At 35.0% G+C, this 18,087-nt stretch overlaps 1 protein-coding gene across 1 annotated transcript in view; it reads left to right on the top strand.

Annotated features, from left to right (window-relative positions):
- The window catches only part of IREB2 (iron responsive element binding protein 2), a 51,517-nt gene that overhangs the window by 24,211 nt on the left and 9,219 nt on the right, over positions 1–18,087 (top strand). Inside the window, exons 6-18 of the mRNA XM_040257322.1 lie at positions 1,142–1,211; positions 1,713–1,896; positions 2,861–3,000; positions 5,135–5,306; positions 7,294–7,394; positions 9,179–9,295; positions 10,370–10,529; positions 11,634–11,769; positions 14,119–14,203; positions 14,558–14,714; positions 15,025–15,149; positions 17,360–17,464; positions 17,562–17,704. Of these exons, the coding sequence (XP_040113256.1) occupies positions 1,142–1,211; positions 1,713–1,896; positions 2,861–3,000; positions 5,135–5,306; positions 7,294–7,394; positions 9,179–9,295; positions 10,370–10,529; positions 11,634–11,769; positions 14,119–14,203; positions 14,558–14,714; positions 15,025–15,149; positions 17,360–17,464; positions 17,562–17,704 (1,695 nt within the window). The remainder of the gene's footprint in view (positions 1–1,141; positions 1,212–1,712; positions 1,897–2,860; positions 3,001–5,134; positions 5,307–7,293; positions 7,395–9,178; positions 9,296–10,369; positions 10,530–11,633; positions 11,770–14,118; positions 14,204–14,557; positions 14,715–15,024; positions 15,150–17,359; positions 17,465–17,561; positions 17,705–18,087) is intronic.

Genomic DNA, 18,087 nt, shown 5'->3' with positions numbered 1-18,087 from the left:
ATTTCTGTTTAATTTTAACTATAAATTGCAAAATATTAAGATTAGATATTGTCTCTTGCTGTATGAAAATAGTAACTCTTTTCACGTGCTTTAATGCATCGATGAAGTATTATAGACAAAAAATGGAGGGGTAGACAGTTCAGAGCATACATCTGGCACTTGAAATCACTGCTTAATTTGGAGTCAGGTTATGAGCTAATAAATGTTTGTATAGTACTTTGTAGCTTTCATGTACTATGGAAAGGTAAAATAATTGGAATGGCTCTAGAAAGCTTTGTTCCCTGAGGTCCTAAGAAAAATCTCATTAAGATCTGCTATGGCTTCAGATGATCACTCAGCAATGAATTATTAATCTTTGTTTTAAAAAAGGTTGACAATTAAACAACTATAATTATCTGGACCCTGGAGGACATGTATAATTTAGGTTATATTGATATTCTAGTCAACACTTAAATCACCAGCTGGCAGATGAAATAAACAACTTAAAGCTGTTAGAAATCTTTTTTTTTTAATATCCATTAGATAAAAATAGCTTCCTAAAAATGGCAGTATGTTTACTGCTTGACAGTGAATTGTTTTTATCTCTTAATTTAAATAATTTATATAAATATAATCCATGTAAACAAAACTACAACTTTACATAAAGTAGAACCTTCTATTTGTGGTGGGATGAATACAAGATTTTTACCCAAAACTCTTTTTAAACTTATAAAATGATGTTGTCACTGCCGCATAGTTATAATCAACGATCATCTCCTAGTGGGTGGAAACATACACACTTATTGTATATTCATTAAGGTAACTACTCTCCTTTTTCCTTGAACTAGAAAATCCAACAAAGCTTACCATACTACTTTTAATATTTTAGCCAAATCTCACAGTGATGCATATTAAGTACAGTTTGGGACACTGGTGTGGACGTGGCTTAAAATATTAAGCCCTTGCAATAGCTTTCTGGTCTTATTTAAAACAGAACTTCATCGTTGAAAAGAAAATAACTGATTCTGAAAAGTCTAGTAAATTACTGTTCGTAGAATTTTAGAAACATGTTTGTATGTAAGTGCATAAGAATGAAGACTTAGAAACAAGACAGCTCTTTTCTATAATACATAGATTTAATGCCAGCTTTTTTTCTTTTTAGACCTGAAACAGTATTAAAAAATCAAGAAGTGGAATTTGGCAGAAATCGAGAGAGGCTTCAATTTTTCAAGGTATAAATGATTGGGGGAAATTGTTTTAATAAAGCTTATAAAATATTGAAAGGTACAATTTTTTTATATCTTTAGACCAGAAAATTTTAAATATTAGCAGTAGAACCCTTTTTTACTTTTTTCCTTCAAATAAAATCTTAATCAGAAACCCTAGTATATAATAAAATATTAAAAACAGTGGCTCTAGTTCAGGTGTGCCTGCAGAGTCTTCTGCTTGAGCCTTCCCGTTTTTCTATCCCTGAGAATCCTTGGAACATAGTTGAAAGCTGCTGTTTATCTGGACTGTTAGAACGTTATTCTTTGACTTTATTTTGTTTGAATAATCTGCAAAACGAATACATGTAGATTTAGTATCTGCATATTTGTTTTTATGTATTGTAAACTTTGACCATAGTGAACATTTTAAAATATTTTCCATTTCAGTATTTATTTATATGTTAATTGTGAACCGAATTCAGATATATGTTAACAGTTGATTTCTTAAATTTGAATAAAATACAGTGGAGTTCAAGAGTTTTTAAGAATGTGGCTGTAATCCCTCCTGGAACCGGAATGGCTCATCAAGTAAACTTAGAATATTTGTCAAGAGTGGTTTTTGAAGAGAAGGACCTCCTCTTCCCAGACAGTGTTGTTGGCACAGATTCTCATATAACCATGGTGAATGGTTTGGGGATTCTGGGGTGGGGTAAGTAAATGACTAAATACATTTAATTGTTTTGAGAGAGGATGTCAGGAACATTAGAACGTAAATAGCAGGGTCTTTATAGCCTATTTGAGGCTGTTTTTTCACCTATAACAGTTAACAACAAAAATTAAATCTAAATTCAAGTGTTTGTGGATAGTGTGGCGTAAGACAGAATTTATGAAAAGAAAAGTGCACGGTGACCAGCACAGCACTGCCGTTTGTGGTGTGATTAGTGATGGTGGTCGGGAAGATCCCCTGGAGAAAGGAATGGCAAGCCACTCCAGTATCTTTGCCTAGAGAATCCCATGGCCAGAGAAGCCTCGTGGGCTACAGTCCAAGGGGTTGCAAAGAGCTGGGCAGGACTGAGCGACACACACTTCACTTTTCTAATGATGATGATGTCTGTGAAGGCGATGTGGCTACTCCTTTGTTTAAAGTCCTTCAAGTGGCTTTTTCTGGCCTTCTTTATAAATCCAAATTTCTCCACATTTTTAATAGGGTCCTTGGCAACATGGTGCCCCTAGCCATTTACCCAAACACATCTTAAACGCTTGTTTATTTCTCTGAGTAGGCTGTGCTCTTACACCTCATGGCTTTGTGCCAGCTGTTCCCTCTTTCAGAGTGCCTTTACTCTTTTACAGGTTTTTAAATTGTTGGCTTTTAGCTTCTTGAGGTTGACGGGGGCTGGGTTCTATTCATATCTGTATCTTGAGCATAGTACAGTACCTAGCATTGGAGATACTAAGTGTTTTCTGAATTTAAAATAATGGTAAAAGTAAAATTTTTTCAACCTTGTGAGTGAAGTCATTCTTTTGAGAAGACTTGAGTTTCATATCTACAATGATAGCATTATAGCAATTCTGTGTAAGGTACTGTGTTAAGACAAACTCGTGAGACTAGAGATTTAGATGCTGAAAAAATTTTTAAGTGCACCATACTCATATACCTGTGTTTATTACATTAGGGGTTGGAGGCATTGAAACAGAAGCAGTTATGCTTGGCCTGCCAGTTTCTCTTACTTTACCAGAGGTGGTTGGATGTGAATTAACTGGTTCATCGAATCCTTTTGTTACATCCATAGATGTTGTTCTTGGCATTACGAAGGTAAGCTAAAATCTTACTAGTTGTATAACTCGGTAGACATGATTTTGTTTTGTAAGTAAAAGAGCCCCATGAGAGCAGGTATTTCAGTTTATCACCTTATCCTCAGCACTCTGGTGATGTTAGTTTGTCATTGTAGTTGTCATCATAGTAATACTTTATACTGGTAAGTACAAAGCAGTTTGTTGTGTCATTGTTCCCTTAAAGTGTTAACTCGTTTATTCTTCATTACAAGCCTATGAGATTGGTACTGTTAGTATCCTCATTTTAATTTTGAGACACAGTAAGGTTTAGTGACTTAACCAGAGGATCATAGGGTTGAATATTAAGTATAGAGCAAGAATTCTAACCAGGCAGTCAGGTTCGTAAGTCCATGCTCTTAACCATTATGCCTTATTGCCTCAGTAAATACTTGTTGTCTACTTGAATTTAAAAAAATCACACTTAGGAAATGTCTAATTGCATCTCCTTTAATATTTAATTGAATCATTTGTCTTCTGGAAACTATTACTGTGTTGGATAGTACTAAAAACTGTGTGGTAGTGTCAAATTTTTCTATTGACTGTTTTAACATTTTTATAGTCACTTTGCCATACACCTGAAACTAACACAGAAATCAACTGTATTTCAATATAAAAAGAAACTATAGAAACTTTTTTTCTGAATTTTTAAAATGCTGGCTGCATGCGTTTAATACATGTAATCTAGGGTTTCCTAAAGACAATAATTTGTAACTCTCCACCCTAAATTTCATTTTCACTAACTTTATTGTTATGATTAAGTCCCATTTCATTAAATGAAGGAACCTGGCAAATGTCCCAAATAGAATTCATATTTGGATCCGGAGTTTCAGCATTTTGGGTTAGGTTTCTGGGCTGAAGGCTTTTAGAATACTCCGCAGGGAAAGAAAACGGTATTGCCTCCTTCTCACCATTTAATATTGATCCTTCTTCCCTAATTAGAAAAGAAATTGACATCTTGCAGAAATGATTGATTCAGTGTATGGTAACAAAAGATTAAGAAGTTAAATTGAGAATTGAAGAATTATTCCTAGAGGAAAGGAATAGCCCATTATGTTTTTAGAAAAATCAATTCTTTTCCTTCACATATCCTGAAACCTAATGCTGCTTTTTAGATTCCTCTGGCTATATTTTTTCTTAACAGTGTTATACATCTACTTCAGACATTTTTGCTTATTGATAATGAAAATTAAATCTATATGTGTGTGTACCTTTTTGAATATTTTGTCCCTTTTTTGAGGTCCTGTTCTAGTCATATCTTTATAGAATTAATCATTATTTTTCAAAATGTATATTGTGGTACCTAATTAATTTGGTGAAAGCATCTGTCACTTGGTATTTCTAATCTATATTGCTCTTATCATCAGAAATAAAACAGTGAAAATAAACATCTTTCTTTTAAGGTTGAGTTTCTGCATCTATAAAAAAGTTAGGATTAAATGATCCTTAGCACTTCTAAAATGTTAGAACTTAATATTATTCATAGATTGAATGTTGTTTCATACTTAGTCCTGGGCACACTCCCTCTGCCGTTCTGCAACTGTTTTACAATTCAGAAAAGGTGGGTAGCTGTTTTGGTTACTTGGTAATAAAAATAATTTTAGAAGGAATTAAGTTTGAAGCCACATGTTAAATTCTATCAAAATGAAATTTACCTATAATTAATGATGCTGTCAGTAATTAATGATGCTGTCAATATTTGGACCAGTATTTGGAATTGGAAAAATCTTTATAGCAATATATAATTTAAAAAATTTAAATACATGATTTCATCAATATATTAGTATTTCACTAAATCTAAGACGCCTTCATTGGCTAGAAGCTAAGAAAAAAAGAAGACTGCCAGTTAGCAGATATATAGTAGAGTCTATGGTGTACCCTGATATCAGAGACATTTTGAATTTTCAAGTGCTTTTTTATCCTACTAATAACTTTGGACCACTCTTCTATTGACTATTTGCTTTTAGCTGGAAAACCAGAGTGAGTTGATGTTTCATAAAAATGACAGAGGACCTCTATACTTCACTGTCACTAGCAATGGGTTAAAAATTAGATTTTATGGTTTTCAGAGAATCCATGCTAATTTTGTATGTGTTTCTATCTTTCTCTTTATATAGCATCTCAGGCAAGTAGGAGTGGCTGGAAAGTTTGTTGAGTTTTTTGGAAGTGGAGTTTCACAATTATCTATAGTAGATCGAACTACAATAGCAAACATGTGTCCAGAATATGGTGCTATCCTCAGCTTTTTCCCTGTTGACAATGTGACATTAAAACATTTAGAACATACAGGTAAGATGTAAGATCACTAGGAAATATTTTATAATAAATTACTACCTTGTACATGTTATTTAATATTCATGATATGATCTTATTTTGAAATAGCAAGTTTGAAATAAATTGCATCAGATGTGCTTAAAGAGGGTTGTGTCCTCAAACTCTAGCCCACTGTGACCCATTACAACAATTTAGAGAAATTATTCAAACTGCTGCTCTTTGCTTCACTTTTTCCCCATAATAATGGATACCTTCACCTTGTTAGTGATCAGACTTTGAAGTTTAATGGAAGTCATGTTTTCCCGCATTCATCGTTGTTGTCTTCTACATCCAGGAAGAGAGGAATCACAAGATTATTTGAGAACCAATGCTCTCTCTAAAGAATAAGCAGCACTTAATTTTGTGAAAAACAGCATAGGGTTACAGGTTCCAAATTCTTATTGTAGCCTAATTGACTGAGAACTTTGACCACTCGTCTATTGACCATTTAATATAGAAAATACGTACAAAATGAGAATGTTTTAAGACCCCTGCCTGGTCTTTAAAAGTCAGTCTCTGTGTTGGGGAGATATGTTCTAGTATTCAGTTTGGGGGCGGATTATTTTAAGTTTTGAATCAAATGGCAAAATGGATGGTTGGTCATTCATTTGAAACCTTGGAGGGAATGGTCCTCATAGAATGCAGAGTTTTCTCTAAACTGTTCTTTGGGTTGTAGAGTGGTTCAAGAGAGAAATGCCTCATTCTTCACATTAATATGAGTTAATGTAGTAATGACTATCACCGAGTAACAAATTGTCCTAAAACTAGTGGCTTAAAACAGCAATAATCATTTATTGCTACACAGTTTTAGTGGATCAGTAATTCAGACAGGGCACACAGCCAGGATAGCTTGTCTCTGCTTCATGATGTCTGGAGCCTCAGCTTTAAGACTTAAAAAGCCAGGGCCAGGAATCCTGAAGGCTTGTTCACTTGCATGTCTGGCAGTGAATGCTAGCTGTCAGCTGGGAACTTGGCCTGGACTGTCAGCCAGAACACCCATATGTGGTTTCTGCACGTAATCTGGGCTTTCTCTCATGGTAGCTTTTCAAGGGTTAGTAACCCGAGAGAGGAGAGTTGGGAGAGAGAAAGAGGGTGCATTAGCCAGCTAGAAATCACATTGCCTGTATTTGGGGAATGAACATATTTTCTGCCTCTGTCATATTGTAAGAGAACATATATCTTGGGATATAAATTGTTGTGGCAGTAATTGGCAAATACCACAGTTACTTTTCATCAGGCTTACGGATAACTACCAAAATGTTTAATTGGAAGCTTTTATTCTTAACATCTAAATATTTTAATTTTTGGAAGATCTTGTTAAATCTCTCTGCTCTCTAAAACTATTCTCTCATTTACTTTATTTCATTTTGACTGGTACACTAATGTTATTTGTTATTTAGGGAAAGTAATGAATTTCATCTTTCATGGTGGGTAGTAATTATATTATTAGGTTCAATTTCATTACTGGTTTTTCTCTTGGAAACAATATTTTTGTGAGTATTCTATAGCTGGCTCAGTATTTTTTATCTTGTCTGTGATGAGTAGCTCTTTTTAAAAAATAATTTATTTGTTTGGCTGTGCTGGATCTTAGTTACAGCATTCAGGATCTTGAGTTGCAGTGTGCGGGATCTAGTTCGCTGACCAGGGATCAAACCTGGGCCCCCTGCATTGGGAGCATGGAGTTTTAGCTACTGGACCACCAAAGTGATTGAGTAACTTTTAAAAGGGGGTTCCGGTATGTGTTTTATAAAGTAGAGTTTTCATGAAGAGTAAAATTTTTGCTATTGTTATTATCAGTTTATAGTATCAATATTGTAATATTATCAATTTGTAAAGAAATCTATTCTGAGTGCTTAGTTATAAGTAACATTTGTTTCCTACTCATCATTGAAATTCAGCATCCTTATTCCCAAAGATTCAGAAATTCCTAACAGGATTTTTGTTGTTTTAATCATCTTTTTAGGTTTTGACAAAGCCAAACTCGAGTCAATGGAAGCATACCTTAAAGCTGTGAAATTGTTTCGAAATGAGCAAGATAATTCAGGAGAACCTGAGTATTCCCAGGTATCTACAAAATAACCCACCAAATAGTAGTTAAGACTGTAAATTCTAGAGCCTGTCCTCCTGGGTTTGAATCCCAGCTCTAAGACTTACCAGCTATGCAACCCTGGGTACTTGTTTTAGCTTCTTTGCCTCAGTTTCCTCATCTCTGAAATGTGAAGATAGTATCTACCTCATAGGATTTTTAAGAGGTTAAATGCAAATTCATTATAACAGTTTTAAAAACACAGGAAGTACTCAATAAATGATAACTATTATTATTTAACAAAAAGATAGTTATGTGGCCTTTAAAGTTAAAGATATCTTTATAGTCTAAACAAATGTTTCTCTGTTGGAAATTTCTATTGAGGTAGGTAGAATTTACTTGCAGGAAAGTTTTAATAAAATTCACTTTCTAAAAATGTGTCAGGGATCTAAATCAGGTTGGTGTTATCATTGGTATGGTTAACTATTTTAAGCTCTTTTTTGTTGGGAAATCCATTTTCTCTCTTAGCTTTAATTTATTCATAGCTTGTATCCCTGCTTCATAGCTTGTATCTATTAAATTGTATAATTATTTGCCTGTCTTTCCCTTGCCAGAATACAAATAGGCTCCATGAGGACAGGAACTTCACCTGTTTCCTTTGGCACTCCATCCCTAGCTCCTAAAAAAATGCCTGGCACATAGCGGATGTTCAGTAACATGTTAGGTGAATTAGTGAATATATTTAGTTATATTGAATGCTGGATAGAACCCATCGGAATTGAATTTGTGGGACATTTGGGTAAATCTTTGAACTTCTTTGATTATTTTCTGGTCCCTTTCTGCTCTGTTTATTGAATCTAGTGCTTTGTCCACATTTTTTTTAGAGACATAATTAAAGGAAAATTTTTGGTGGTATAGTGAAATGGGATAAATTTGCCTATTAAAAAACTTGAGCATATTATAAGAAATAGAATTAAAATTCATCAGAATGTTCATTTCAAGAGAATTCACATACTAAAGACACAGACTAGATCACCTGGGTCGGTGAAACAAAGGTGTTATAAAAAGCAGATGTTTCAGTTGTGATGAACCAGAATAAACAGGGCTGTTAAATAATGGTAAAAGCCATAGTGAAGAGAAATTTAATTTGAATCTATTATACCAAATGAAATGTGTATTGGAAAATGGTAGAAATACCAGAAGAAATTAAATGGAAACCTAGCTGGGAGGTGGGATTTTTATAAAATACGACTTAAAAAAAAAAACAAGGAATAAAAACATGGTCTGCAGGGGCCTGGCTAGCTAGACACACTAGAACCAGGATTAGCAAACCCCTTTTTCTGCTATGTCCCCCCAGAACCCTCTGTAGACCAGACTTAACATCATGCAAGCTGAGAACAGAAAAATGTGTACCAAGGCTCCCCATGTTATCACAGAGTAGACAAAGGATGAATTTGGAGATCAGAAGCAATAAAGTGACAGCTGGCACAAGCATCTACTTTATCATCAGGCATCTGTGAAGACAGTGTTATCTTTGTGGTGGTGGAGGGAAACATTTGAGAAACAAAAAGTTTTATGTAGACTATACAGTTGGTGTTGCGGTAGTTTGCATACCGGTCTACTAGTCTTTTAGCAAATTTTTATACGTTTCATAAATTAGGTTTTAATGTATTTATTTCTTGGGAGTGTATGTCATCATTAAAACAGATTACATTAAAACAAATATGAATATACTCATTCTGTATCAGAAAGTAGTACTCAAGTTGGAATCTGTACTAATGAATTCTAATTCCTTTTCTCCCTCTTCTCTCTCATTTCCTAGGTGATCCAGATTAATCTGAATTCAATAGTTCCATCTGTCAGTGGTCCAAAAAGACCTCAGGATAGAGTTGCTTTGACAGATATGAAAAGTGATTTCCAAGCTTGCTTAAATGAAAAGGTAGATTACCTTATTTATCAGTACACTTTGTGCTAAATGAGTAGTCAGGAACTAGCAGGATGGTCTATGAACTCAGTCTACTGCTATATTTTTATATATGGCACACACCAGCAGCTCACTCTTCTTCTGTCCAAAATGTAAGTCAGTCAGACATCTTATGAGGTTGTTCCCAGATTCACTGTGAGGACCAGAAGTTGATTGGGTATATTTAAATAAAATTTTCGATTAATTAAAAACTGAGTTTCTTAGTCACTATAGCCTCATTTTAAGTTGAATAGCTTCATGTAGCCATGGCTCTGGTATTGGACAGCATAACAATTCAATATTTATTTATATCATCACAGAAAGTTCTGTTGGGCAGCAGTGGTCTAGATTTTCTGTGATTTCCCAGACTAGGAAAAAACTACCATATTGTTGTAATGACTGTCTTTAAATCTGGTAAAGTAACTGCATACCAAGTGACCTCTTGACTTTTGGGGTTTGTACTTTCTGTCTTAAGAATCATGGCTTTAATCTTGTCACTTTCTCTATTTTGAGAACTAATAGCTGGCTTTATTTTCAGAGGCTTTTGTAATTTCTTTATTTTCTTCCCTTTTTTTTGGTGGAAAATGTTTAACTTTACAGGAATAAAATAGTGTAATGAATTCCCATGTACCTCCCTTAAACAATTACCATCTTGCCTCTTCTGTTCTACACACCTGTAGACATAAGGATCTTTTGAAGCAAATCTTCAAGGCCATTTTCAAACAAAGGAAAAATGTTTACCGTCTTTTGAGAATTCCCGTTAATTAGAATGAATAAAGAACAGCAAAGCCAAATAAAATCTGGGTCCTAAGTAAGCTGGCTCGACTCACTCAGTAGATAAAAGTTTAGGAATACCACCAGACTCCTATCACGATTATTCAAATTCATACTTCAACTGAATAATAACTACTGAAAGTCATGGTCTTTGAGCATCACTCCCAAATAGTCAGAACTTATCAGATGTCAAGGATCTGCTGTATTTTCTACCCATCTTTTTTTTCTATACATATCAAGAATATTTAGTTTATATTTATGTGCAAATTTGTGTAGGTTGGATTTAAAGGCTTCCAAATTGCAGCTGAAAAGCAAAATGATATCGTCTCTATTCATTATGAAGGAAGTGAATATAAGCTGGCTCACGGATCTGTGGTCATTGCTGCCGTTATCAGTTGTACCAATAATTGCAATCCATCTGTCATGCTTGCTGCAGGTAGGTTGTGGTTTGTATCCATACAGTTTTCTGTAATGTTCATATTCTGTTTCTTAGATTATGCATAAGTATAGGTGTCTTGATTTTGTTTTCTTGAAGATACTTTTCTTTTTTAATAATTTTTATTTATTCTTTTGGCTGTGCTGGGTCTTCATTGCTGCATGTAGACTTTATCTAGTTGTAGTGAGCAGGGACTACTCTAGTTGCAATGCTCAGGCTTCTCATTGCGGTGGCTTCCCTTGTGGAGCATGGCCTCCAGAGCCCAGGCAGAGTAGTTGTGGTGCACAGGCTTAGTTGCCCTGCAGCATGTGGAATCTTCCAGGACCAGTGATCAACCTCATGTCTTCTGCATTGGCAGCTGGATTCTTAACCACTGGACCACCAGGGAAGTTCTCTTATGTTTGATTTTGAGAGCCTTTCTGAGGTTTTAATTAGGTCTAAAAGAGCCTAAGATTGATTTATGTTGTTATTTTATTTTTATTACAAAGAAGTTAAATTTTCAAAATTGTAACTTATGTATCTGAGTTTTAGGTTATATCTGCTTTTTCTATCAATTTAGAAGTATATTTAATTAGTAAATCTCTTGATAATCTATTAGACATTTACCATAGCAGTGTGCTAGATTCCACTGAGATATAAAGGAAGTAAAAGATCATTGTCAAGGAATATAAATAACAGCTCACAAATTTTATAAAATCAAGTATAATAAATGTTAAATTGCCATTTCATTATGATTATAGCATTTAAAATGGTTCATTTAATGGTATGAACCATTAAATCATAGTACACATTAATATCATGTGTACATGAAATTATTATATATTCTTCCATTTCTGTGTATGATGCCTTGATACCCAACCGTATCTTAACAATGTATAACATAAAGGCACTAGTATATCTACGACAACTTTTGTTTAAGTGAAATAAATCAGTAGAATAAAATGGACAGGATAATGACAGTAATTTTGTGAATTTCAGACTTTCACCCTAATCTATATTGGAGGTTACCTGTAAAATGAATCCTTTCTTATTTCGTACTTTAATATAAGGGAAAGAGGGAGAGAAACTTTGCCATAATAAATTATTGTTTATTTACTGTTGCAGGTCTTTTGGCTAAAAAAGCTGTTGAAGCTGGTCTACAGGTTAAACCTTATATAAGAACAAGTTTATCTCCAGGTAGTGGGATGGTTACACATTACCTCAGTTCAAGTGGAGTATTACCGTATCTTAGTAAACTTGGGTAAGTGATGGTTACCACTTTTTAATGTTAGTATTCAGCAGTGATTGAAGCTACTTGTTAGGGCTTTTTATACGCAAAAAGAAGATCGGAAAAAACACTTAGGGTTCTACTTGTTGCCTTGCCATGCCGGAAAATCCTTGAGGCTGTATCATGCAGCAGTCATTTACTGGGTGTATTTAGTCAACAAGGCAGTGTGTTGGCTACAAAGTAGATGTGATCTCTAGTTTAAAGATGGAAACACAAGACAGACAAGTAAAGCCAAGTAACAATGACAGTATAAGGGATGGTAACAGTACTGCATGATTTCTGTGAGTCATGTAGATCAGTTTTCAGAACTGAGTGAAATCTGATAGGTTGCATTATTAATGAGTAAATTGTCTTACTTGTGGTTTTGTGGTATTATTTGATCCATTAAGCATAGGTTAAGTTGTCTCTGAACACTGGAGAAAATAACTTTTCTTATATTTCTTAAGCAGTTCAAAAAAATAATTGATGCTAGCAATGTTTTCACTGTGTATCAAGAAACATTGTCTTACATAAATCAATTCTTTTGCAAAACTGATAGGTTTTAGGTTTTTTTCCTTTGTTTAGAAGAGTAGCTGGAAGTAATTTTGAGAATTACACCTACAGTTTTTCAGTTATTGGTGCAAATGTAATTGCAGTTTTTGCATTGTTGAAATTTGCCATTCAGTATTGGAATACATTCTTAAATATGGTTATGTTATACATCATTTAATGTGCATTTCTTGCTTCATTTTTTTTCAATGACTTATACTTGCGGTTTGTATTTATTTTGGACTGTGGAAATGATGTTAGACAAAAAGCAAATTCAAATGATTTTCTTATTTGAATTCAAAATGGATTATAGAGCAGTAGAGACAACTCGCAATATCAGCAATGCATTTGGCCTGCTAATGAACATACAGTGCAGTCAGTGATGGTTCAAGAAGTTTTGTGTAGGAGACGAGAGCCTTGAAGAACAAAAGTTGACAGTGACCAACTGAGTGCAAGTCATCGGAGCTGATCCTCTTAAAACTACACAAGAAGTTGCCAGAAAAATCAACGTCGACCATTGTACAGTCATTGAACATTTTAAGCAAGTTGGAAAGATGAAAAAGCTAGGCTAAGTGGGTACCTCATGAGCTGACTGCAAATCAAAAATGTTGTCGTTTTGAAGGTCATCTGCTCTTATTCTACACAACAGCGAACCATTTCTCAATTGGATTACGACTTGTAATGAAAAGTAGATTTTATACGATAGCCAGTGACACCCAGCTCAGTGGTTGGACCAAGAAGAAGCTCCAAAGCACCTTCCAAAGCCAAACTTACACTGAAAAAAAAGATCATGGTCACTGGTGGTCTGCTGCCCATCTGATCCACTACAGCTTGCTGAATCTTGGTGAAACCATTACATCAGAGAAGTATGCTCAGCAAATCAGTAAGATGTACTGAAAACTGCAGCGCCTGCAGCTGGCATTGGTCAACAGAAGAGGCCCAGTTCTCCACAACAACATCCTGCCACATGCTTCAAAAGTTGAGCCAATAGGGCTATGAAGTTTTGCCTCATCAGCCATATTCACCTGACCTCTTGCCAACTGACTGCCACTTCTTCAAACATCTTGACAACTTATTACAGGGAGAATGCTTCTAGTTTGTCAAATCCTGAAACATGGATTTTTACGCTGCAGGAATAAGCCAACTTATTTCTCATAGGCAAAAATGTGTTGGTATAATTGTTCCTATTTTGATTTTAATAGATGTGTTTAAGCCTAGTTGTAATGATTTAAAATTCACAGTCTGAAACTGCAGTTACTTTTGCGCCAACCTAATATCGTGGAATTTTTGTCAGGGACTTTTCTTGGGTTTAGTTGGTTGAGAATTAGAAGATTACTCCTATCAGAGTACCCAATTACAGTGCCTCTGTGGGTCCTTTGGTCACATTTTTGCAGCCAGATTCTCTTGATATTTGACAGTTAAACCTCTTTGAAGGGAAGTATAATATCCATTTTTTGAATGGTCATGTTATATTCCTAGCAGGTAATATTTGAGGAGTTTTCTTGTGTAGTGTGATAAGTACTGTGTCAGATTTAGTTAACCAGATCTAACTAGGACGAGTCCTAAGTATCATCTCTTCAGAAGTTTGCATTCAGTATGGACAGCATGCCTGAGAGTCTGATTTGATTATTCAGGAGCTCTAATATGAACGCGTTGATGAAGGTTCATATTTTGTTAATATTCTCTTCAACAATCTTATTACAGTGATGGAAATGAAAGATAAGACTGGTCCTTTCTTTAGCAGAAAATGTTGTGATTTTTCTATCCAATCACATTTTACTTTTTGAAATGCAGATTTGAAATCATTGGCTATGGATGTTCAACATGTGTGGGAAATACAGCACCCTTATCAGAAGCAGTTTTAAATGCAGTAAAACAGGTAAGCTATGTGGATTACTAGGACATCCAAGTGGTTTTCCTTAACTATATTTCACTATTAAATTATCGCCTATACATATTGATGTATTTATATTCCTATAGTCTTTACATCTCTTAAGAAAAGTAACCTATCAATCATAAAATGATTCTTTGAAATCAGTTTTAGATCCTTGAACTAATTCCTTCCTAGTTTATTTACAGGATTGATAGTTCTGTGCCTAATAATTAGAAATATACTTTTGGTTATCTTTTCCTCAGAAATATAATATTTTGAGATTGCTTATATGTGAGTATCCAAGTTTGTACCATCTCTTGAATATATTTATGTGTGTGTGTTTTTTTTTTTTTTTTTTAGGGTGATTTGGTTACTTGTGGGGTTTTATCTGGAAATAAAAATTTTGAAGGTCGTCTTTGTGATTGTGTTCGTGCCAATTATCTTGCCTCTCCACCCTTAGTGGTAGCTTATGCCATAGCAGGCACAGTGAATATAGATTTCCAGACAGAGCCTTTAGGTATGTTTTCCATTGTATGTATGCATATATACCCTGCACATACTTTTTTCCCAAAAAGTTGTATTTTTGAAATGTTTCCTAGACCATTCATTCTTTGAACTATTTCAAGAAATCTTATCACAATGCATGCATTATTAATTTTTGATTCATATGAAGAATATAAAATGTACAAGTAATCAGTTTTTTTAGGTGCTTATGCCTGAAGCACTCTTTTAAATAATATACTTGGTTTCTATAGGTCTGAAAAGATGTGAACATTTTGATGTAATTACTTTTTATACTGAATTTCACATTAAAAAATTTTAACCAGGTACTGACCCTACTGGAAAGAACATTTACCTGCATGATATTTGGCCTAGTCGAGAAGAAGTTCATCAGATAGAGGAAGAACATGTTGTATTATCCATGTTTAAAGCATTAAAAGAGAAGATAGAGGTAAGACTCACTTGTTTCTTAAACAGTTTAGTGAAGTGCCTGCTGCTGCTCCTAAGTCATGTCAGTCGTGTCCGACTCTGTGCGACCCCATAGACGGCAGCCCAGCAGGCTCCTCTGTCCCTGGGATTCTCCAGGCAAGAATACTGGAGTGGGTTGCCATTTCCTTCTCCAGTGCATGAAAATGAAAAGTGAAAGTGAAATCGCTCAGTCGTGTCTGACTCTTAGTGACCCCATGGACTGTAGTCTTCCAGGCTCCTCCGTCCGTGGGATTCTCCAGGCAAGAGTACTTGAGTGGGTTGCCATTGCCTTCTCCGTAGTGAAGTGGCAGTGTATGTTTATTTTACACATCTTTCTGAATAGGATCAAAATTAAAATTATATTATTTTGAATACACAATAGTTAATGAATGATGGTCATTTTGTATCTGAAATCTCTAATATCTAAGAGAGAGTATCAGAATTGATTTTATTTACTTATTAGAAATGTATGCTGCTGCTAAGTCACTTCAGTCGTGTCCAACTCTGTGCGACCCCATAGATGGCAGCCCACCAGGCTCCTCCATCCCTGGGATTCTCCAGGCAAGAACACTGGGGTGGGTTGCCATTTCCTTCTCCAGTGCATCAAAGTGGAAAGTGAAAGTGAAGTTGCTCAGTCGTGACCCCATGGACCGCAGCCCACCAGGCTCCTCCGTCCGTGGGATTTTCCAGGCAATAGTGCTGGAGTGGGGTGCCATTGCCTTCTCCCAGTTAGAAATGTATAGAAAGCATTTATATTTGGCATCCTGAACATGGACACACTTCATAGAAACTGCCCTGTTTATTGTTCCCATTCACATGATTCAAAATTCAAAAGAAATAAAAGCAGACAGTGAAATCTCCCTCCCACCCATTCCTTAGCCATCTGGTTTACCTCCTCAAAGGCAACAAGTTTATGTCAGTTTCTTAAGCATTGTTTCAGAGATGTTTTGTTTATCTACAAGCAAATACATATGTTCATACTTTTTAAAAAGAACTTAGGATATAAATACGAGAGCAAAAATGATATTTAGTCAGTTAACAAATGTTTATTGAACCCCTACTATGTGCCAGGCACTCTTCTAGCTGTTTGCAGTATATCAGTGAAGAAAACACAAAGTTCTGAAGGGGAGAGGCAGGTAGTAAACTGTAGACAGAATAATTAGGTAAATGATACAGTATGTTAGAAAGTAATCAGTGCTGTAGAAAATTAAAGAGCAGGGTAAAGAGAACCAGTTGTGTAAAATTCAGAAAGTAGATTGCAGTTTTATATAGGATAGTTGAAAACATGGTATTGGAGCAAAGTTTTTAAGAGGTAAATAATTAGTTATATATCTAAACAAAGAATGAGACTAAGCAGGTAGATAGAGGGACCAGTGTAAAAGGCCTTAGGGAGGGAACTGTAGTGAAGGCAGTGTGATTAGAACATAGGAAATAGGAAAGATGGTGATAGGAAATGATGTCCAGATTACATAGGGAATTATAGGCCATTATTAAAATTTAGTCTTGTACTCTGATTGAAGAGACGTGGGGAGTCATTGGAAAGTGTGGAACAGGTGTGTCATAATCAAAAAAGACTGCTGTCTTGAAATTGAAAATGTCTTGGGGCAGGAGGGTTGGGTGATGAGAAGGATAGAATCAGGAGAACCTGTTGTATATAGTAGTCCAAAATAAAAAATGGTAATAGCATGGAACATTTCGGGTACCAAATGGAGGTGATGAATGGTGAAGTTGTGAATATAGTGTGAAGGCAGGACTAATAATACAGTGATATAGGACAAATATTTTGAAAAAAGGAAGTTTTTCTCCGTGATAATATTCTTAAAGATTGAAAGTATACCCCAAAACACACTTAATCTCTTCAGCAACATGTTTAGATCTTTCTAAATTCTTTGGATTTTCTGGAGTTCTGTGGAGTCTTTCACATTCACTTTGTATTGAAATTTATTTCTTTGGGTATTCCTCAAAATCTGATTTGCTGGCATTTGATGAGCAGATTTTATCCATTCTGTCCAAAGATGTCATAATTTTATAGAATGCACCATCTTGGCTTTCTTTGCAAATGGATGAGGACTGTTTTCTTTTTTTCGTTCTAGCTTAAGTACTGTTTTAATTTTCTTGATCGTTCTCATAACCCTCATTTTCTGACTCCATTTTATCTTTCTTTTGGTTTATCAACGAAAACCATATTCACAGATGGGAAATAAGCGGTGGAATTCTTTAGAAGCACCAGATTCAGTTTTGTTTCCATGGGATTTAAAATCTACTTATATCAGATGTCCTTCATTTTTTGATAAGCTTGTAAGTATTGCTTTACTATTTAATCTTTAAAAAATTGTTAGGAAGTTGAAAAGCCTCATGAAGAGTTAATCGCCTTCAACATTTTTTTACCTTTTAGACCAAAGAGCCAGTTGCACTCCAGCCTATTGAAAATGCCCATGTCTTATTATACCTGGGAGACTCTGTCACAACAGATCATATATCACCTGCTGGAAGCATCGCTAGGAGTAGTGCTGCTGCTAAGTATTTGACAAACAGAGGGTATGTGTATATAGTTGTAGACTGTTTTTGTTTTATCTTCCTTATTAATTAAGAGACTTTTACTGGGTCATGTTCCTTTATCCAGAAAATTACATGCTATCATGGGTATCTGATTATCAGTGTATTTGACCTAAGCAATAACTGGGATACCTGTTGTGCTTGCTTTTGCTTATAACTTTAGAAATTGAAGTTCCTATCTTAAATCGAGCCCTTGTCCTCAAGTAAACAAATTATTGGAAACAAGATTTTTCTTTTTCAGTGCTACTTTGTTGAAAAGTCTAATTGGTTTCACCTATCAAATAAAGCCTGATGGTTCTAACCATCTTCCATTGTTGGACTGCACAGTTTAAATGTGTATTGGGGATTATAAAAATATACATGCA

The sequence above is a fragment of the Oryx dammah genome, unplaced genomic scaffold, assembly GCF_014754425.2.
Source record: "Oryx dammah isolate SB20612 unplaced genomic scaffold, SCBI_Odam_1.1 HiC_scaffold_16, whole genome shotgun sequence".
In the NCBI taxonomy this organism is placed as follows: domain Eukaryota; kingdom Metazoa; phylum Chordata; class Mammalia; order Artiodactyla; family Bovidae; genus Oryx; species Oryx dammah.
This window is presented reverse-complemented; position numbering and strand designations above follow the sequence as displayed.